The sequence below is a fragment of the Brachypodium distachyon genome, chromosome 3 (genome assembly GCF_000005505.3).
Source record: "Brachypodium distachyon strain Bd21 chromosome 3, Brachypodium_distachyon_v3.0, whole genome shotgun sequence".
NCBI lineage: Eukaryota > Viridiplantae > Streptophyta > Magnoliopsida > Poales > Poaceae > Brachypodium > Brachypodium distachyon.
The window spans coordinates 22339565-22362162 of NC_016133.3; the positions used below are offsets into that span (position 1 = coordinate 22339565).

At 48.7% G+C, this 22598-nt stretch overlaps 2 protein-coding genes and 2 long non-coding RNA genes across 5 annotated transcripts; 2 read left to right on the forward strand and 2 right to left on the reverse strand.

Annotated features, from left to right (window-relative positions):
• Positions 1-1288: 1288 nt before the first annotated feature.
• LOC100840632 (uncharacterized calcium-binding protein At1g02270) lies at positions 1289-5116 on the reverse strand. 2 transcript variants are annotated; one of them, XM_010236370.3, is made up of 11 exons: positions 4949-5116; positions 4703-4861; positions 4487-4585; positions 4266-4371; positions 3509-3732; positions 3343-3419; positions 3143-3257; positions 2902-3027; positions 2618-2731; positions 2435-2539; positions 1289-1781 (listed from the first exon to the last, which is right to left on the reverse strand). In XM_010236370.3, exons 1-11 carry the CDS (start codon positions 4949-4951, stop codon positions 1611-1613), a joined length of 1299 nt encoding a protein of 432 aa, XP_010234672.1. In that variant the 5' UTR covers positions 4952-5116; the 3' UTR covers positions 1289-1610. The 2 variants fall into 2 exon arrangements, with proteins under 2 accessions (XP_010234672.1, XP_010234671.1); XM_010236369.3 differs by having other exon boundaries at positions 1289-1871; positions 4949-5115.
• Positions 5117-5289: 173 nt separating this feature from the next.
• Positions 5290-5931, forward strand: LOC112271757. Its single transcript, XR_002965099.1, has 2 exons — positions 5290-5446; positions 5592-5931. It is a non-coding gene; the product is annotated as an uncharacterized LOC112271757 (long non-coding RNA).
• Positions 5932-10057: 4126 nt separating this feature from the next.
• On the reverse strand, positions 10058-11983 carry LOC112272024. Its single transcript, XR_002965693.1, has 2 exons — positions 11328-11983; positions 10058-10228 (listed from the first exon to the last, which is right to left on the reverse strand). It is a non-coding gene; the product is annotated as an uncharacterized LOC112272024 (long non-coding RNA).
• A 1321-nt stretch (positions 11984-13304) lies between these two features.
• LOC100823492 (protein trichome birefringence-like 8) lies at positions 13305-14162 on the forward strand. The gene is made up of 2 exons (XM_003573797.3): positions 13305-13642; positions 13751-14162. Exons 1-2 carry the CDS (start codon positions 13305-13307, stop codon positions 14160-14162), a joined length of 750 nt encoding a protein of 249 aa, XP_003573845.1.
• Positions 14163-22598: the final 8436 nt, after the last annotated feature.

Sequence of the window (22598 nt, forward strand, 5' to 3'; positions counted from 1 at the left end):
GATGACCGATGCTTTCTGCTTGGAGCCGCATGGAGCGATTTGCTTCTGTCATGTCACCGAGTAACTTACCCTTCATCTTCTCAGTCCAATCCAGATCGGACCGCAGCCAGTGATTCAAAGTCAAGTATATCAAAATTAGCGGTTCAGGAAGCTCCCGGTGTGTCTGAGGTCTTCTTTTTCTGAAAAAGGAGGGACACCCATGGCACCTGATCGATGCACAGTCAATTTTGAGGTCTTTTAAAATACACTTAAATCGTCATGAACCATCAATTTATTTATATTCAAAGGCTCATATCAACCTCATGCATGGCTCATCTCTAACAGGGTAAGATAACTCGTCGATCCCAAGAGAAGCCCGTCAGTGGTGGTCAACTATCAGAATTGATCGGTCATCGCGGACGAGTGGTTCAATGACCCGTCATTTGTGAGTGGTCAGAAAGCTGCCGCCTACATAACCTACAATCTGAAGCAGCGCCAGTGCACGAAGCACATCAAAATCAACCTTCACTTGGTTCGCGGGTCGAGTTGCGCGCGTTGGGACATGTGTGTGTGTCCCGGCATGTGGACAAATTTCAGCCAAGGATTGGCGCTCTCAAATTCTCGACTATCATGACAGTCTAAGTGCTTATTCGTCTCTAATGAAAATAAAACATGTAGGAAAGAGAAGAACATGTGATAGTGACAATGTGGCACGTGCTATCCTAAGGGATTGTCCAGTCTCAATTTTATGGAAAAAAATTTGACCTAATGTTCGTTCCTCCAAAAACACAAGAAAATCAATGGGATTCGTAAAGAATCACTCTGCTTGTTTCTACAAAACGAATGCATCTATAGTGAATTTTCTCATGGAATTATCAATCCTTTGGATTTCCTATGAAATTCGTTTAAACTGAATGAGGTCTGAAGTCAGATTACCCGATGATTCGACTGAGTGAGGATGTTAGCGTACATATCTCACATATATTTATCCCATGATATCCTTTCGATCCATTGTAATTGTGCACGTGTCCCATTACATTAGCTAGCAAATAATTTAATACGGCTTTTCAAGAAGGTGGGAGAGAATAGCTTCTTATAGAACCCCGTCCTCGAAGCCAAAAGGAAAGGAACCAGAACCGCCTTACACAAATTATTGTTGTCCTACAAAGAGGAGAGGCTAAAAGCTTGCATTGCTTCCCAGTTCAGCAGGGGTTCGCATGTGGGTATCAGTCCAGAAATTGCTTGCAACAAGATAGAGCGAGGAAAAAGTTTCAAAACAGATCAATGTTGACAATTACTCGCACTATGATTTGTCTCAAAAAACCACAACAAGCTAATTCGACTTTGATTGTCCGTCAAATGTCTCTCACAAGCGTTTCGTGATTCAATTTAGCTTACACGCATGAAAAGAGAGCAAAATTTACATTTATGAACACGTGGAGGCAAGCTTACAAAAATAACAGTTCAGCAACAGGCAGCAGCACGCCCCTTCAACGGGTAGGCCAACAGCAACCCAAGTCAGTTGGCCCATGTTACTACTTTGGGTACCTAAACCTCACTCTGGTGTATATATCTGACTGTATACCTAAAAGGCTGTACAAGGCTTTTATCTTTATACTGGCATTTCATAGCTAGGGAGACCGAGGAGTGCGCGGAGAGCAAGGCATTCTTACAGGGGAGAAAACCACGGTTAGAGGGGCATGGTCTGAGAGGCTGTAGTTCTCAGGCCACATGCCCTTCTCTACTTCTGGGGGGAAGAGAACAGCTTCCTTCACAGTGAAGCCAAAGGCCTCATCGTTCGCCTGAAATGTGACGATGCTTTCGTCAGTGACGTCGGTTTCAGTATCATCCTCTTCTTCTTGACTGTAACATTTAGGGCTCCAGATACACCGCTTCAGGAATTTAAGAAATACTGTCAATTGTGAGTTTCTGGGTGAAAGATCTACACTTTCTAGCTAACTATGTAAGTGTTTTATATTGGAAAGTTCGAGGTATTTTGAGGTGATCATGAACTAAAGTTACCATGCTTTTTGTGTCACTGAAATCTCAAAGGTAAATATAAGAAACATTAACTTCGAAGGTCGTATGATAAAGAGCGGACTGGCTGTAAAACAAAGTCCAGATAAAGTGGATGCACAATTTCTTGCTGACTCTGCTAGAACTTCCTCCATTGTGAGGTCAATTTTCATTAACATTTTGATCCATCCTGTACACCATAGATGAGTTTGCATCTACTGCTGTATCTGACCTTAATCTTTTAAGACCCATCTGCCATTATAAAACTTCAATTTTCTGTTCAACCTCACATGGCATCTCCTAGGAGTTAGCAACTGGCCCATTAGAATTTTCTATATTCTAAACATTTTGTTGACCTCCGTATTTATTTATTTTTTGAAAACAAGATGATATTTTAGTATAACATGCATCAGAAGGAAATTATTACAGGTGCAATTACCTGAAATTCTGTGTAGTCAACAACACCATCCCTGTCTCGGTCAGCTTCATTCCACAGATCTTCCAGTTCTTCAGAATTTACGCGATCAGGATGGACCATTCCTAACTGCATTTACTGTAACATCAGCACCGGGGTTGTCTGTAACAAGCATTTTACATAGCAAGCATCCTGAGTTGTCAATACCTGACAAAGTGCCTGGCAGAAGCTTGAATATGTGATATGATCATCAGGGGTGTCAGCCTTGAGAAGTGCAAATGCATTTGTCTCTGAAAGAGATGCAGCTTGGAGAAGAAGATACTGAGAAGAAAAAAAATAGACTTGCTTAGATCGTGATGACTGTTAATTAAGGGCCCAAGGAACTATATAATTCTTAATAGTTTAGCATGTTCTTCAAGGTCAACTGTCAGTTTATATTAGCAAGAACATGTATTTTTTATTAATGACACAGTGTAGATCATGTTGCGTACCTTGATAATGCCAAAGACAGCTTCATTCCAGCTAATTTTCAGGGGCTTCCTGCACTTATCTGGGTTTAGAAGCCATATAAAATCAACTCCACAGATGTTCCCTCTATGATTTCGATGACTCACCCACTATACTCAAGGGGGTAAAAAGGTGGAAAACAATTAGAACATAATTGAATCATCAATACATAATAGGTGTTGCTGGGTTATCAAGTTTAGTAGTAAAAGAGAATATTTCCATTACCTTGTGTGCATCTTCTTCGCTGTCACTATACTGATGAGCAGTGTCATATGAGGAAACAAAACCTTGCGAACGAAGGAATTTGTAAACTTGGCCACGTTTACTTCCATTCCAATCACTGTAATACAAATGTCATCATATGTTAATATACATTTACTGTAACATTAGAACAACAATTTATATATTAGCTTGCGTACACTCACCCACATAGGATAATTGGCATTGGACCAAGTTTATGCTCTTCCTGGTAAGCTTCTATGTACTGAAGGATCTTATATACCTGACATTCACACAGCATTGAACTGTTACAAAAACTACAGAAATAATGTGAGACGAATGCTCATTTGCAGAACAGTATATCAATCATACCTGCTTCAGCCGAACTATTGAAAGGCTGTGATCATGAGGGAAAACCAAATGGGTGTTCACGATGAGACTCTGCTGCTGGACACAGCTGCTGCTTCGATTCTGCCAGAAGGGCATGGCTGACTCAACGTGCAACAGCTGAGCAACTCGATCTCCAAAATCATTAAAAAGCAGCTCCCGGTGGTTTAAGACTCGGAAGTAGTTTCTATGTACAGCAGTCAGAAGACCTGGGCAGGAAAGATGCTATTTCAGAGGAAATTTGCAGAGAGGTCCTAGCAGTGTTCATAACAATGTTACCAATTCAAATTTGCCTATGTGCTTGTCCACCACATTTAAGAACAACGGCCACCCCTGGCTATTGACATGCCCTTTTTAAATATATTAAAAACATTACAATACAAGGATAATCATCTAAGACATCAACATCAGAGACATCCGACACGAGAGATTAACAACGTTGATGCACTTTGAATTATGATGACATTAACCGAAAAGGACAGGCACAATGGCCAAGTTGGAGTTCCAATTGTTCACACAGAACATCAACCTTTTTTAGCGATGCTCTGCATTTCCTATGGCACTAAAAGCTGGAGAGACAATAGTATATATCCATCTCAGAACAAAATACCATTTTGACGGAGCACGCAAAATGGACGGTGGCAGGCAGAACAAGAACAACACACATTTTCCAACGCAACCCACACCACAAGATATTTTGTCGTCATCTTGCCAGAGCTGAAATGAGGAACGGAGGGCTCACCGTCACCACGATTGTTTGTGCGGGCAAGCTTGAACATCATATAATTCGCCTCACCAAGCCGCTTCTCGTACATGTTCACCAGCTCATCGTTCCCCAGCCACACCTCCTGAGAGACAATACCAAGACCACGAGTCAATCGCATCCTTGCGTATTCATTCCGCAAACATCCATGAACCAAGGGAATTGAATAGTCACTAAATTAGTCACTAAATTCTCCCGACCTGAAGGCAGATGATGGAGGAGCGATCGGCGAGGAGGCGGTCGATGATCTTCTCATTCCTGCTAAACCAGTTGGCCCTGTTCTGGCTCTCCCTGCAATTCTGCGCCCAATGCAACGGCGACGTCACTCCAGCGATCCAAGCAAAGCATGATAATCGAGTGGATTCCAAGGGAAAGGGAGAAAGGCAAAAAAAAAAAAAAAGCAAGATCCAAGTCACCTCAGAGTCCATGCGCTTGTAGATCGGCGCCAGGATGTTGAACGTGGTGCAGGAGACGGAGCGCTCATCGCGCGCCTGCAGCAGAGCCGGCGGCCGCCTCCGTTGCCGGCCCTGCTGCTGCTGCCGCCTCGCGCTGGCCTCCCGACGCTGCTTCTTCGTCTGCAGCAACCCACACCGATCTCAGCAACTCAACTCACCGACCAGAAGTCGACCTCCCAACCAACAAAGAGTAATCTGATTCCTCACCATTGCGATGGCAGGGGGAGCTGAGGGAATCGGCCGGAGGCGACGACGAGGGAGAGGAGGAGGCGGTGGTCGCGTGGCCTCGTGGCGCTGCTTGCTGCTGCCCTTGCGATTTGGCGGCTGCGAGGAGTCGGAAAGGAGAGGAGAGGGATGAATGAACCGAATAATACGATGCTTTGCTGGCCTCGGCGTCGGCGAATCCCCTTCATCAGTTTTATACAGCTCGAAAAAGGCTATAAAAGTCCCATCAAAAACAAAAGAAAAAGGCTATAAAAAAACAAAACAAAACAACGGGTTGAGAAACAAAAAAAAGACTACTCCAGTAAAAAGCTTTCTGCGGGCGGAAAAGACGCGATCCTGAAAGGCGCATCTAAACCAGGAGGAAGCAAAGCGGTGACCTGACTGGTCCACGTCATGTGGCCGAGGGCCCGCATGTCCGTGCGTGTGTGTTGTGGTGTAATGTGACCGTTGGCGACGCGTACGGCCACAGTTTTCGGGCCGGTGCGTTTCTTAATTAATCTTTCCCATGCCTGGCTTTACTTCTACGCCGACTGAGCGGCGGGCCCAGGCTCCCAGCGACTACTACTGTCGACAGGGCGGTCAAAGGCTGCAGCATGTGGTATTCTAATTTGGGACCCACCTGCAGGCGGTTTAAAACGAGATTTGCGAGTGCTGGAGGAAATGAGAAGAATGGTTTGTGTGAGGGTCGTCGGCTCGTCGCCCCGTCGAGGGTAGGAGCGAGGGAGTAGTCACGTTTGGTTTCGTTGCGCTAATCTAATTAATGATGATGGATGACTGGGGCCAGGGTGGTGACACCGTATCCATTTTCGAAAGAACCTTTGAGTGCTCTAGTTTATTCAGGGTCGGTATGGATCTCGGTTTGTATGCATTCTTATATTGCCACGGGAAAATGGCGTTGTGGTTTGGTTATACTGTACCAGAATTTGAAGATCAAAGTTCGGTAGAAAATGTCAAATTTCAGAGGCGTTCGGTTGCGTTCTTCTTTAGATCTCTTGTGCACCGTGATCTTATTGCAATTAAAAAAAAATATTTACTACTGGGCTGGTTTGCTCATGTTAAACGAATCCATTTTGCTTGTATGCTATTCATAAACCTCAACTTTTTGGCAATATATAAGACAGACAATCCAAAGCCATCCATTGAGAGGATAAAAATATATTCTTGCTTCTAGTGGCAAACAAGGAACAATTAGTTTATAAGTCCACAGGAGATATGTTTCAAAAGTAGTTGGCAGCAAAATCTTTCCTCAGCTGCAAGTGATAACACCAAAATTTTCAACAAAAAACAGTATCATTTTGTTTGTAACTTTAGAATCATAGCTCCATTTATTTCTAGCCGACCAAGTTAAATAACAAAAATTCAGATTAACATGGCCGCCACTTTTTTTTTGTCCTGATTGTCAGGTGTACTTTGCTTCCCAACAAGATTTTTCACACCAAGAGCACTTCTGGGATCCATGCGCACCCTCCGCGCAACCCACCTGTACGGCACGCCCACATTCCGTGTGGGTCCCTGATGCCCCCCCTCACGATTCACTTCGACGCCTTCAGTTTCTTCCAAAAGTTCCCTCTATTTTCTAGGTGTTTTTCTTCTATGTTAAGTTTCTATAAATAAAAGATCAAAAACAAGGAAAAACCCATTGGGCGGCAATTAAAAGAAACTAGTGGCTTCCTCGTGCGTTGCCGCAGATATAAAAGAAGGACAATTCATTTGATGATGCGTGAAAAAATGGAAACGTGATGAAGCAAAATAAATGTTATACAACATCTTATTACATTAGGAACATACTGATTTGGAGTGAGAAAGAATAGTATTAGGAGTCACAATATCATGGATGGAAGAGAAAACACAAATCTGTTTATACAAAAGAGATAAGGTCAGGATGGATGAGCTAAATACATATGAAGTGCTCAAACGAAGTGCGGGGAATTTCGTCACTACAGCAAACATCAGGAGGCGCAGGCAACCACAACAATTGGATGAGAAAAGGTGATGGATGGGTCTCATATACGGGTTGTAGCCGAGCTGATGGAAGCAATTAAAATCGATGGAGCGCCTCTTCGCATTCTGTCGCGGGTGATGCAGACAGTTAACTGTGCGATTGGATATTAGAGAAGGAATAAAAACGACAGCTACATGGAAGATGGGAAGACATCTGACGGTTCGCGGTGGCAGCGAAGGAGCCTTCGAGAGACGACCCGGACGCCTAGCTTTTTCCCTGGGGCTGAGGGAGTTACGAAGTGCTTTATTTTTGTCGTGCGGCCGAGCGTTTCGTTGTTTTGAACCCCGTGCGTTTAGTTGTTTTGTACACCAAGCGTTTCGCCTTTGTGGGCTCCTCGCCTTGCTCCTTAGGTCGGCTTGGGTCGTGGAGTTATGATAGGAGCATTACTAATTGGGCCAGGCTAATAAGCATCAGGAAAAAGCATCGTTATGCAAGGAAACTAAATCATAGCCTTAAGAATGGGATCCAACGAACCAGATATTCTTGATGACGTGGTTGCATGTGGTTTGAGCTTTCAAACATTAACTACGCTTAGTGGGTATGAACTTTATAGAGATTATAGATTTAGTCCATAAACTTAACAAAACTTGGTAAAAAAACCATGAAACAAAAGAATAGACATTTTAAAAGGTCATTTTTCATCAAAGATGATGGGAACATATGAGACTTTAATCGCAAAGGTGTGGGTCGCAAGCTTACTGATAGGAGCCCCGCGTTATGCTCTTCGCCTTCCTCTTTAAGTCATAAATCGTCGAGCCATCCTACTAACATGTGGTTGACTTGAACCAACTTGTTGTGGGGCAGTGTCCTTATCTTGGTGATCCGCCTCAGGAGCCTTGGCACTTTCCTTCTATTGTTCCCCCGTGATTAGTTATATGAGCTCACGGCAATTGACCTGATCGTGGAAGCCCTGTTGTGGTATTCCCAATAGTTTGTTTTATCGGAATGCGGGCATTCAATTAACTAGGTTGACACGGCAAGATTTGAAGAATTCGCCCAATGGCCATGTGTCATCCTCCCCGATGTCCACTTCCAAGGTCTCACCAACTTTGTCTCCAATCATCTCTCCAACTGATCTATTCATCAGACTCAACGGAACATGGCAACACGGATCCAGATTGGTACATACAAGAACTCATACTCATCGATGGTCTTATTCTCCACAAAATTCTCCATAACTATAAGATCATTACCAAAGTTCCATGGACCATCTTCCATGGCATGTCTATTCCCTGTTGTTTGGTGAAAAGTGAACAAGAACATATTCTGCACCTAGGTCTTTGCAGTCGATTCCGCAGGCACCACACCTTGCCCCAAGATTGTGCCAACCCCGAAGCGAATGTTGGCTTCTCCAACAAGAGCTCCCCCACCGCCTTCGGTTCGATCTCTCTCGCAGTGGAGCCCTCCTTCCAGTGAATCATCAAACCCTTCCTCTTCGTTTCCGACAAATCAAGCTTCTTCATCATATATGTCATCTACCATGTCCATGGCCAATATCACTATTGATCACGAGAATGAGATCGGTCTATGTTTAAAAAGTGGGTTACAATCACGCGACCTAGCGCACGCAAAAGGCTTACAGTGGATGTGGTTGGAACAAGTGCGAGATCCAAGACCACAACCCATGAGAGTCGGATCAGGAGTCAAGGAATAGACTGGAGATCGGGAAAGGGTCGGGATAACCAGGACATGGATTGGATCTGGAGCCAAGGACGAAGGTTGATGACAAATGGAGTCGCCACGGAAATGGCCTTACCATACTCTAACCGCCATATGAGGTGCGAACACGTTGACACGTGAGTTGAAAGAGATCAAAAGGAAAAACCTATTCCCAATAGTCAACGGGTTCGTTGGTTGATGGGGACCTAATCTTTATCCTTAGCGACTTTACCTTTTCGCTGGCTTGGCCTTCGTTTTAACCGATGGGTCATCTTTGAACTTGGGTTGACCACCTTGGAACTCTACATGCCATCGCCGATTGCTCGATCTGCATACGCTTCCTCTTTGCTGTTTGCGTTTATGGTCTTTCATCACGACGCTTGTACCCCGTGTTTGTGTTCCTACTGCCAATGAGGCATATCATCGAGGAAATCATTGTCCATTAGAAGCTGGCCAGTCATTCCTCAGATTTGGCTCATGCCTCCGTGGTAACCCATCACTACAAGAAATTCGTTGATTTATGAACCCCAATTTTCGTCACTAAATCGTCACTAGTTTTCATTTATGACCTTCGTATGACCAAAATCAAATCGTCAAAAAGCGACCGTCACTAACGACACTTTATGACCTTTTTGTTTAAATGGTCATAAACGGTTATGACCAAATTGGATCGTCAAAAAATTTATGACGAATTTATTTCGTCACTAACAACCCGGCCTGGACACGTCAGATCCTACATTTTTTGACGAATTTATTTCGTCACTAACAACCCGGCCTGGACACGTCAGATCCTACTTGGAAGTGTGACGTGGCAAACTTTGTGACGATATCAAATGGTCATAATATGAAATCAGTCTAGTCCATACATATCGTGTTAATGGTCGTAGCATAACACTTCATTTGGGCCACGGCCTTTTTACAATCGAGAAATCTATTTCTCTAAATCTTTTCATAATTTTGGATTTCGGCCATTTTGTTTTCCAATTCCGGTCAAATATTAATTGGGACACGGCCTTTTTACGGTCGAATAAACTTTGTTTGTTATTAAACGTATTAAAATTCTTGATTCTTCCAGAAAAAACAACAGCCCAGTACTATAATGTTTGGGCCTCTCTCGGTCCAGCTTTTAGCCCAATACATGCATTCAACCAATATGTACATCCAGTTGATTCAGCCCATCACTCAAAGTACACAGAGAAAAAGTACATCAGACATAGAATTCGAATGGCCTTAGCTAATACTCCCTCCATTTCACAAAGAATGGCACGCACACATTTCAAAATTTTGCTTTGACCAACAATTAGACTAATGATTTGAGGCTTATGTGTTACAAAAATTATATCATTAGATTCGCATTTTAAAAACCTTTCCAACGATATAAAATTTGTTACATATAATCTACATACAATTGGTCTAATCGTTGGTCAAAGTTCGACCTCGAAAAATGTGGACGTCATTCTTTGTGAAATGGAGGGAGTATATATTATTAGCATATCTTGGTAGCAAGTCTTGCAAGGATGGCTGCCTAAGATTGACGGTGCGCTTCTTAATGCTCGATCACAACAAAGCATTTTGGCGCCCTCGCATGTACAACATTCCTCCTGCATGATGTTGGCATTAGAGTTAGTTGTATAAATTTATGAAGCATGAAGCTCAGGTGGACTAAGTGTGCATGTAAACAAAATCTCATGTATACTTACATGAAATAATAATTGAAAGGCAGACAAACAAAAATGACAAAAAAAAAACAATCAAGCCCTCATGTACATAATATTATGTGTGCTTATACAGTATGTTATATCGAACTTATCATGTAGAATTAGAACTCACATCTTTCTAATAGTTCATTGGATGCAAATAATGATATTCTATTATGACAACTCAAGTAAATTTATCTGCCTGCTAAAGACAATATAATGACATAATGACAATGCTATCCAACATTAATGTAGTTTTCAAAATTCTGCCTTGTATCTCCAACAGCAGAGTATTTCTAATATTCACTTCAAAATGGAATTAAATAAGAACTAATATAAGAATAACAGATGGTGGTGCGTACACCCAGGAGTATGCGGAGTACAGAGGATGATGGTGAGTTAGTGCGAAATGTTTCCTGAGAGCATAAACTAAGATTCTCAAGATACACAAAGAAGACCGATGGAATTCAAAACAACGATTGCTAAAGAACCAGACACCTATGCTAGGATAAAACACACTAGAAAACAACAAATTATTGAATGCACATGTTATTCAAGAGTCCAGCGCACAAATTGAAATTGTAGCCAGTACAACTTTTAACACATATCGATCAAGCATCTGTTAAATGCTTCAGGCATAAGGATTCTTCTATAACAATTTGACAATAAAAAAGATAGTTAAGTTACACAGCTTTTAACGCATCAGAAATCAATACAGGTAATCTGTAAAATTGCTTGGCTACTTATTTCTACCATACACTGAGCAGCTTCAGGCACAACGATTCTTCTATAACGATTTAAACAAAATAAAAAAAATCAATAAATTCTCCTCTACATCTCTAGGCATCTAAACATTACAAGACACTACTGTGTGACTACTTATTTCTACCACACTGAGCCATCTTGGAATGAAAACTTACTATAAACCGAACCCGAGCAGCTGGTTCACCATAGATTTCAGCTCGTAACATTAAAGCATTGACATGTGTTAATGTATCGTTACCTTCTACTATGAATACTCGGCCGTTCCACCCTTGCAGCAACCAGCCAACCACCCATTATCCACACCGTCCTGCAACGTACTTCATTAGGATAAAACAAGAAAATCATGGGATGGGATCAGAGGACCATAGCCGTGAAATACTGTTGGTAAGAGAAGATGCTGCCGAGGACATGGGAGTGGAGAAAAGCTGCAGCCCTATACTCTGCTCTGCTGTCAGACGGGCGGTCCTCAACGGCGACCGACCTGCTGCTCCTTGGAGCTCATGTACCGCTGCGTCTGAGGGGGCGGGCACGGATCCGGCGCGTCGTTAGGGGAGCGGAATGAATCCACGGGAGAGGGAAGGTCGATGAGCTGCAGTGAGGCTGGATCCGGCCGCAGCGAGGCAGGGGATGGCCGGATCGGCAGCGAGGTAAGGGGAGGCCGGATCCGGCGGCAACGAGGCCATGGACGGCAGTACAATCTCGCCTCCGCCACCGGGTGTCTCGTAGTTGCAGGTGGACAATGAGATGGTTAAGGGAGAGCGTCGGGAGGAGAAACGGAGGTCGGAGGTGATGTTGTCGTTCGGGGAGGAGAAACGACGGTGAGGTTGAATGGAGGAGGGAGGCAGATGGCGGCAGGGAGAGGAGGCTGAAGATGAGAGGGTGTGAGCTTAGGGTTAGGACGATGCTTATATAGCTAGGTGCTGCCACCCCGAACGGGCTGGAGGGCAGCCCAACTTGGCGGATTGCTAAACCAGCCCATCTGTAGTTCTGACAAAGTAAAGATAAAATGTACCCGCGGTAGCACAAGACACTAACATTTAGTTGGTCTAATGGCTCGGTCGTAGAGATATGCAATTTAGGTGTTGCGTTCGAGTTCTGCCGCCGGCAAATTTTTCTCTACATGTCAATAGTTGGTTCTTGACCATGGGTCCCACGTGTCATTGGAACACTAGGCTGGACAAATAAGCGTGGATTGACACAGACGCGACAAGTGGACGAAATTGCTGAGTTGGCTGTCCAGTCATACTAATGCATCATAGTTTATGAGGTTATGACGGTTTAAATTGGTCACAATCAATTAGAAATAACATCGTAAACCGTGTTGTTGTTTTATGACCATTTTGTGTGATAAATTATGACCTTTTTAAAGCAAATGGTCATAAATATTTAGAATATGGGGTCTTCCGAACAGTCTATGACTATTTGATGCGGAATAGTCATAAATTAATGACCATTTCAGCAACTGTCACTAAGAAAAGGTCATAAATCAACACATTTGTTGTAGTGCATGCTCGTGCTCGTCGTATCCGTCAGTGCTGTTATGCACTCCGCTCGACTTGTCACCAAGCATAGCTGCGGCCGTCGAGTTCAGGGAGAACATGCACCAGGAACATAATAGATCTCGAATCCCTAACTCAGATTGATCTGCTTTCCACACATGGCTAGTTCACACCATGTCGGTAGTTGAAGGAGGCAGCGTGGCCTTCAGGTGGCATGTTATAGAAGCCTCTGCTGACCAGCCTTGTCCTTAGGTCGAAAGGACTCGCATCCAGATCCTTACTCACTCCGTCCACAAATAAGTGTACTTTTAGATTTTTTTTTCTAAGATAGTAAACTTTGATAATTTTATTGAAAAACGTAAAAACATTTATGACACTGAATTAGTATCATTGGATCAGTTTTGAAATGTAGTTTCCTAATGTATCGATTTTAATGTCATATGTGTGTTACAACTCTTTTCAACAAAGTTGGTCAAATATAAAAAAAGTTTGACTTCTAACCAAACCTAAACCTAGAAGTACACTTATTTTTATACAGATTGATCGGTAGGTCGAACGGTGTTGCATATGCCTTCTTTTTTATGCGAGACGGCGAGAGCATTCTGTACGTACCCACAATTCCACAAATCTCTCTCCCTCTTAGGTAACCAATCAATCCTCACTAGGCTTTGCTTGTTTCCCTCTCAACCAATCAATTTGCATAGAGGGAGAGACCCATGCACACCGGACACGCGGCTGTCTCCTCTGTTTTGCTCGTCCTCCTCCTCGCACTCTCCATCATCACGCTCCTGCCGCACGCACCGGCGTCGGCACGGTCCTTCTTCCGGCCTCGGCCTCGCCTGATCGACGGCAGCACCACCAAAGTCCATCCCGAAGCCATCGATGGTGGCTGCGACTACTCCAACGGGGCATGGGTGAGGGACGCCGACCCCACGACGGTCTACAACGAGGGCTGCCCGTTCCTCGACCCCGGCTTCCAGTGCACGCGCAATGGCCGGGCCGACTCCTCCTTCCGGCACTGGCGCAGGCATCCTCGCGGATGCACCCTCCCTAAGTAGGTACCCATTGCACATCTAGCTCAAGTAACACATCTTCAATTAAGTACATATATCGATCCAGTTGCCTGAAGTCTGAATTAGGAATGTTTTGATTCCGATTGCAGGTTTAATGCGAGTGAGATGCTGGAGAGGAGCCGAGACGGCCGGATCGTGTTTGCGGGCGACTCCGTCGGCCGTAACCAGTGTGAGTCCATGGTGTGCATGCTGGCCAGCGCCGTGCCGGCTGGCGATGACTCGAGGATATATGAGCGGTCTGAGAAACCCACCAGCAGGTACAAGGGCTACCTCTCCATGTTCTTCGTGGACTACAACCTCTCCGTCGAGTACTACCGGGCGCCCATGCTCGTCGTGATCGACCGCTTCGCTCTGACAGCGAGCGAGATCAACGGCGCTGCGGCTAGGGGAGCGATCCGGCTGGATGCGCTCCCGCGGCACGCCGACCGCTGGGCCAGCGTCGACGTGCTTGTCTTCAACACGGGGCATTGGTGGAACCAGCACAAGACCATCAAAGCGTAAATTTATTAACTATAGGCTTCCTCGGGGCCATTAAATCTTCAATTGCGGCGAGGGTTCTCCACGGTCGGTGCCACTGTTGTTGTTCTCGACAACAATTAGAGTAAGGGGTGCCAAAGCTCAATGGCACAAGTACGAGTATAAAAGTAGGGCGTGTACGCCGGCCTTATAGCGAAGGTCGTCGTACACTTGGACAAGTTGATACGTCGATGTTTTTTGAATAGGTTCGGTCGACCCTGCGGGTGCGACTTAGTCCTATGTTAGGAGAGGCTTCGAGGGAGTCGTTAGCCAAAGCGTTCGGGTCAATCGAGACTCCCCGAATCACTTAGCGAGAGGTCAAAAGGGTCCGCCTCATACTTGGGCCGAACGGGGCTTTCCAAGTAGCGAGGTCGAGATACCCTTAAGACTCTAACCCGATTCCCTCTCCTTCGGGCTCGGGCCGAACGAGGCTTCCCGAGATCCCGAAACTAGAGCTCCTCTCAAAGAGGCTCTCTAGCCCTCTCCCCTTGAGTTTATTCAAGTGAAAGTGAATGGTACATGCCCCCATGGGGGGGTATTTATAGCCTAGGGGTCCATAACAAAAGGCCATGGCTACCTTGGGGAGAGAGAAAAGTGGGGGCAAAATGGTAAAAGTAGCTTCTTGACCCATAGCTTTTGTGTGCACCATGTGGGAAAAGTGGGGCTTGGTCCATGGTTCATCGTGGACTAAGGGCCCCCTCCTCACACCTTTCTTGCCCCCTACTCTAACTCATTTGACCCTTTGACCATGGCATTAGAGGTTTGACTTGTTGACTTGTCTTCCTTTGCCACGTAGGATTAACCGTGCCACGTGGGCGTCTTGACTAGTGTTTGGGAAATGTTGACCCAGTCGTCGCCACGTAGGATTTACGGCCCGGCCCATATAGCAGTTTTATTTTACTACAACATTAGCCCCCTTGAGCTGGAGGCATTGAGAATGCCTTCGGGTCAATCTTCGATGCGAGACTTCTGAGATTTTCCTTTCGCGAGAGGAAGAGATATTTAGGTGGCTTTCCTAAAAAAAGGAGCTGTGGTGACGTTTTTGGGTAATTCCATGCCTTAGGTGGTCTTCTTCGCGAGAAATCAGACTTCGGGGGGTATTTTAGCAAAAAAACCGGGACCCTAGGGGGTCTCTCTACGAGAAAACCGGTGTCCCGAAGGACTATTTTGCAAAAATCAGGGACCCGGAGGGTCTCCCCGAAATTTCCGGGGTCTTATTAACAATTTTCGCAAAATCTTGTTCTTTCCTGCAAAAGAAACGAATCCCGCCGGCCTCTTGGGCCAATTGGGCCGCCGGCGCGCGAGGTGGGCCGGGAGATGGGCGGGCGCCCACGCTGCCTCCCGATCCTTTTTTTTATGTAGGCCGATTTCTTGGGCCATGTTGGGCCACGGCCCAACAGGACCCGATACCGGTTCGGGATCAAGTGACCGGATTCGACGGCCACGGGCGAGAGGACGCCCTAGATCGGACGGCCCCTAGCCGTCTTCTTCCTTCGTACGATGGGGACTGAACAGGCGGCCTCCCCTACCTTTTGCAGGCGTCGGGCGTCACCGGAGATGACGCCGACGAGGCGAGGACGCGGGGCCCCGGGCGCGGGGCGCCTTCTTTTGGCTATAAAATGGAACCAGGGGTTCATGGGGGAGCTCCACACCGGTTTTGTTTGATCCTTTCGGCACCGAAGCCTCGTTCGGCGGCGCCCAAAATTTCTTCGGGACTTGGTGTTCTAGGGTGCCCTGCAGGGGTGGTAGCTTCTTCTGAAGGCGTCACGGAGCTGAGCATTGTCTCCGTCCGGCCGAATCCTTTTCTCCGCGTGATCGAGCCAAGGTGGGGGCTTGGCGTCGTTGCGAGGTTACGGGGACCAAGGTGCCGCCGGTGCTTGCAGGTTATCCCGGGGGATCTTCGCCGGCGACCGCGTCCTTTGTGCTCTTGTGAAGGTATGGCCAGCTCTCCTAGGGTCGAGCATTGAGCTCTCGGGTGTGGCTGACCTCGCTAGTTATTTCGTCGAGCACCTTTGGTACGAGCCGCGGCTGCCTTCGAGTGACGGAGCTTCAGGGTGCCTGGCACGGCGGGCATGGTTAGGACGCGGGCGACGTGCATAAGGGCGAGCTTGGAGTTGGTCGGCACAGAGCGGGCGCGCGGGCACGGGCGTCGCATTCGTCGGGGGGCACGCGGGGTACGCACGGGGGCGAGCTTGGATTTGGCCGGCACGGAGCAGGCGCGCGGGCGCGCGCTTCGCGTTCGCCGGGGCGCGGGCGGCGTGCACGGGGGCGAGCTGGGTGTTGGCCGGCACGGAGGGGGCGCGAGCTGCACGTTCGCGGGGCGTGCACTCGGCGGGGGCAGGCCCGACGCGGCGCGGGCACGGCACACGGGAGCGCGTGGAGTGGCGCGGGCGCGGGCAGGCAAGTCTCGCGCGGCAGGACGTAGACGGGCCCAGCGCAACGCGCGGGTGCACGAGCGGCGTGCGGCATTATGCCGAACACTTGGAGGGCGTGGCGATAGTTTTCTCCTTTTTTTCTCTTTGCGCGCGGGCGGGCCGAGGAACTGGTGGGCGGGAGGCCCGTGGAGCTCGGGCTCCCCTTTCCTTTTTTTCCTTGCACGCGGGCAGGCCGAGGCCTGAGGCCTGGGAGGCTTGGCCTCTCTTCCTTTTTTTTTGCTAGCTAGTCTCTTTGTGATTTCCCGTTCGCGGGGCCTACTAACCATTGTTGATTCCTTGTTTGCATAGGTGAGATGGCGAGTCCCGACACCGAGCCTGCGACCGAAAGGGGGCCGTCCAAGGGCTCCGCGGTGGAGCGTGCGGCGAACCGACCGTCGAGGAAGAAGAAAGTCGCCTTTCGCTCGCGTGGGGATCCTCCGGTGGTCCCGATGGCTCCGATGGAGGATGATTGGGCTCACGACTACCTTCTCCGGTCTTCGACAAGCCCCGAGGACCTTGTCCAGCTGGAGGAGGCGGGATACTTCCCCAAGGGGGACGGTGTTTTGCCCGACGGGGAGGAGTTCAAGCTCGACCACAAGCGGCGTCCAGGGTGCATCTTGGTGTTTTCGGCCTGGTTCCATGTCGGCTTGTGTGTGCCCGTCCACCCTTCCTGATGGAGTTATTGGAGACGTACGGCATCGAGTTAGCCCAGCTGCACCCTTCGGCGATTGTGAAGGTGAACGTGTTTCACTGGCTGTGCGAGACGGCGCTTCACGAGGAGCCTCGATGAAGCTGCTGCTGTTCTACTTCACCGTGGAGGTGAGGGAGTAGCTCACTCCTGACGGCTTTACCCTGAGCGCCTTCGGTTCGGTGAACCTGAGGCTTCGTTCCGGCTTTGGAGACGACTTCCTGCTCATGCCGGGGAGGAGCACGGTAAAGTTGTTTGACAAGTGGGAGTCCCAGTGGTTTTTCCTTCAGGCTTCGAAGACGCGTCTTCGACACTCAAGCAATCTTCCTCGACACTCGGGGGCTGGGGGCCTCAAGGAGGTGCCTCACCCAGGTGAGCTTCAGTCGACCGACCTTTGGAAGGTGACCAAGATGAAGGAGGTGTCCGCCGAGAGGAGCTTCCGTGACCTCATGGAGGAGATGGTGATGGCGGGGCGTTTCATGATGAGCAGCCGTCCAAGCTCCGAGCTTGGGATTCCTCGGGCTTTCCGTCCTCCGCATGCCGTCACCACACGTGAGTACCGCTTCCTTTTTCCTTTCGGGCCTTGGTTGTTTTTTCCTTGCGGTGGTACTTAACGACTTTGGCTTGTCTTTTTTCAATGACGCTTTTCGAGGAGAGGGCGGCGCTGTGGGCCGCGCAACTGATAGGTCCGTACGGCGGGCCGGAGCACCGTGGCTATGAGACCAAGATCAGCGGCGGGGGATGTCATAACATCATCGCGAAGTGCTTCGGGAAGATGGTGCTGATGCGACATGATCCGAAGTACGGGTGCCTCCTTCGAGTGGGCGATCGCTACTCCCGCTTGGCGACACCGTCGATGCTGGCGGTAGGGTCCAAGTTGCGGGACACCTGCGGGAAGGTGAAGACGGGGATGGTGGTGCTGGGCCTGGCGGTGCCTCTTGCGCCAGTCCCGAAGATACCTCGTCCGTTGAGTGGATGCAAGAGGAAGGCTCCCTCAACTCCTTCTCCTTCTTACGACTATGCCCCGGCAGATTTGGCGGATCCCGTCGTGGGTGAGTCGAGGTCCCCTTTGAGGGTGACCTTGGACCTGCACATGAAGGGGAAGATCGGACTTGAGCACGTGCTTCCTCCTTCGAGCCACGGGGTTGAGGCTTTCACTCGCGAGACAAGGCTTCTTCGGCTGCGGAGCGACTCGGTGATGGAGTTGTCGACCGGAGCCAGCGGTGGGGGCGTCCCGGTGTTCTCCATCGGTCGCGAGCGTCCTGAGGAGGATGCTCCTACCTCGGGTGAGTGCCTTTCTCTTTGGCGGTGTCGATCTTCTTTGAAGATTCTGACATGGTTTCCTTGGTTTGCTTTCAGGTGCGAGGGTCGCGGCTCCCGAGGTTCCCGAGGGCGAGCCCCCGACTCAAGCGAGGGGTGGAGAGCTTCCGTCGACCGAGGATGGGGTGAGAGACCCTCTCGTGACACTGGAGCTGGTGAGCGTCCGTGACATGTCTCCCTCGGTCCTCCGGTTTGTCTTTTGGGCTAACTCCGTTTTATTTGTAGGTGAGGGGTTTGGTCGAGGCCGTGGGCGCCCTTCCTGCCCTCAAGACTCAGGTGGAGGCGCTTTCTGCCGCTTTGGACGTGGAGATGTCCAAGTCTACCCTTGCCTTGAGCGAGCTGGCTTCGGAGAGGGTGTGACGCGAGGCCGTGGAGGCCGAGCTTTCCCGCGTTTCGGCGGAGCTCGCGGCCATGGAGACCAGGGCTCGGCTTGCTGAGGAGCGCCAGGCGGACGAGCTTGCGAAGACTCGTCGAGTCGAGGAGCACTTGGTGGTGGACAACCTTGATAGGGAGCACGCTCGAGCGGAGGCTGCTTCCCTGAAGGTGGAGTTGGCTGCAACGAGGGACGACCCGATGCTCGCTTCTCGTGCTCGCCCTCCTTCGGATCATCGTCCCGAGGTGGTTTCGCTTTTGCTTGCTCAGGCCATCGAGATTCGGGAGACAATGATTTGCTTGAGGAGCGTTTCCTAGCCGGACCTTGCTCCGTGTCGTATGGTGGATGAGCCGAGCAGGGTGCTTACTTCCCAGGTGGAGCTCATCGAGCCTACCGTGAAGAAGTGCCTCCTGAGTATGGGTGCTCGACTTGTTTCTTCGGCGGTTGCGGCAGTCCTGGACGGCGGTTCCGGGATGAGCGCGCTTGAGGGTGAGATGTCTCACAGGGCGAAAAAGTTTCTGGCTGACCAGGGTGCTCCTCTTCGTGTTCGGGCTCGACACTTTGTGCGTTGCCTTGAGCCCGCTCTTCAGGAGGGTGATGGTGAGGTGTGAGCCCCGTCGCCCTCGGAGTTGGTGATGTATATCAGCTGCTTACTTATGCGATGTTGCATATCTCCACTTGACTTAGCCTCATGGCTAGCATGTTTAGGCTTTTAGTCGTAGAGGTTGTAAGGCAGCTTTTTTGTTGTGTTTCATGCTTCACTATGTGGTCAACATTATCGGAAATGTTAACTTAGCTCAGCATGTATTTCTCATGTTTCACCATGTAGTCGACATTATCGGAAATGTTAACTTGGCTCAACATGTGTTTCTCAGAATACTACATTTTCTTCTTGTGAAGTACTATATTTCCTCAGTTTATACAGCTCGCGATCGTTTGCTATGATTACACTTTTGTGTCATCAGTTGCTGTCGCCGTTGGGATATGACTTGGCTTCGGTGCCTTAGGCCATGGTGACGAGCCATGGGTCCTAGTACCCTTGTGAGGGTCACAATCGATATGCCAGTAGTGATCCGGACATTTCGACTAGCCGTTCGGGAAATTTCATACGGAATTTTCCCTTTTCGGACTTCAGGAAGTTATGCTTTCCCGTGATTATTATGGAGCTTTAACCCGGTTACTATCATGCAGGCCCGCGCGCGACGTCTCGCATACGGGTAGCATGGTTCTCCGAGGTAAGTAAGCTCATGCATAACTCGCTTATTTACGGTTCCCCTTAAATGCATTTTAAGGAGCTTCCGGTCCTCGGGGGACTTGGTTCTACTTGGTGGATGGCCTCGAGGCACGCTAGGATCCACCAAGGAACAAGTTGCTAGTAGCGACCTATGTCCGTGGACATTTTTAGAGGATGCTCGGACCAACGGAGGCCTTTCCGTGTTCCTCGGTGAGCGGCACAGGGGCAGCGGCTCTTTTATGACGATGAGTCGTGTGAGTGTCTCGTGTCACTCTTAATTTTTCCTCAAAGACTTGCTTTATTTATCCTTGCTTCCTTGTCTTAACGTATGGCCCGATGGGCACTTACAAGCCTTATGTAGACGTGGCCTCGTTGGCGCTTATGATCCCTCGAAGTTTCGTAGGGAAGAGGCCGGTTGGGCGTTGATGATCTCCTTTCGGGAGCGGCAAGGATTGCCCTTGAAAGTCCTCCTTAGGCGTAGAAACGTCGGACTTGTCGCCGTTCCAGGCATGGACAAGATTTTGCCCTTTCATATTCTCGAGGTGGTACGCACCATTTCCCAACACTGCGACGATGCGGTATGGTCCTTCCCATTTAGGGTCGAGTTTGCGCTGGAGCTTTGGGTCGACATTCTTTTTCAGTACGAGATCTCCTTGGGAGAAGGCTCGTTCCCGCACCCTTGTGTTGTAGAAGCGTGCGGCGCTTTGCTCGTAGACGGCGTGTCTCATGAGGGCTTTGTCACAAGCTTCTTCCACAATATCGACGGTTGTCTTGTGATGCTCTTCATTTTCGATGAAGGCAATTGGGTGGCTTCTTGGAGCCTTTCGACCCGAGGTGAGCGGAACTCAACCTCGGCGGGAAGAACTGTTTTGGCTCCATACACCAAAGAGAATGGTGTTCGGCCCGTGGAACGGCTTACGGAGGTGCGTATGCCCCAAACTACACTAGCAAGTTCATCTCCCCATGCTCCCCTTGCTTTGCTAACCGTGTGCTCTACCCTTCGGCGGAGTCCTTGGAGGATTAGTCCATTTGCCCTTTCGCATGCGCCGTTGCTCTTGGGGTAAGGTACGAATGCAAAGTGCAGCTTGACCTCAAGGCATTCGCAGAATTTGATGAATTCCGCACAGTCGAACTATTTACCGTTGTCCACGGTTAGCTTTCGCAGGACACCATATCGGCATATGATGTTTTCCCAGAAAATTTTTTGAACGGCCTGTGACGTGATCTTGCCAAGCGGCGCTGCTTCTATCCATTTGGAGAAGTAATCAATCATCACCACGAGGTACTTACAGCCCCCGTTGCATGAGGGGAAAGGCCCGAGGAGGTCCATTCCCCAGCATGCAAATGGCTATGTTATCGAGATATTCTTCAGGGAAGTCACGGGCGCATGGATTGACTTAGCTATTTTCTAGCAAGCTTCGCATTTCCGTAATATGATGATTGCGTCTTGCACCATGGTGGGCCAATAGAATCCCTGACGTAAGGCTTTTGCCGCGGTGGCCCTTGGCTCAAGATGGTGGCCGCATATCCCTGAATGGATTTCCAGGAGGAGCTCGGCCCCTCGGTCAGGAGTTATGCACTTAAGCAACGCGGCCGGTCCTTTCTTGTATAGGATGCGTCGAGGAGGACGTACATCTTGGCTTTTGCGAGCAGAGTTTTGGTGCTTGGGCCTTCCGCTTCTTCGTCCACCTCGCCTTTCAAGGCGTGGATAATCGGTGTCATCCAAGAGGGTGGAGCGTCGATGACCATGCTGGTCTTTGAAGTTTCGTCAAGGGCGTCAGCTTCTTCCTTTATGGATGGCGCGCGAATTACTTCGAAGAATGCACCGGGTGGCAGCGGTTCTTTGGAACCGGCCGTTCGGGTTAACCTGTCAGCCAAGTGATTTTCTCCTCATGGAATGCGTCGCGCCTCCATGCCCAGGAAATACCGCTCCATCTTGCGAACTTCTTCGATGTATTTCTTCATTCTTTCATCAAGGCATTGATATGACTTGTCCACTTGGTTTATCACCAGTTGGGAGTCTCCCTGGATGAGAAGGCGTCGGACTCCCATGGCCTTGGCGAGTCGAAGTCTGAGAAGTAGCGCCTCGTATTCTGCCATATTGTTGGTGGCATTGAAGTCAAGATGTGCGGCGTATTCGAAGATCTTTCCAGCCCCCGCACCGTCGAGGCACTTAGAGCCGTCGAACCTCATCTAATGTACTTGCGGAGATTGTCGAAGGTTTCACGCAGGTCCTTGGGATGAGTTCCTGCAATTTGACTTTTGATGACGGCGTCATCAACGTATATTTCGGCGTTCCTCCCCAATTGTTCCTTGAGGATGTGGCTAACGAGGCGTTGGAAAGTTGCGCCGGCGTTCCTCAAACAAAAAGGCATCCTGCGATAGCAGAAGG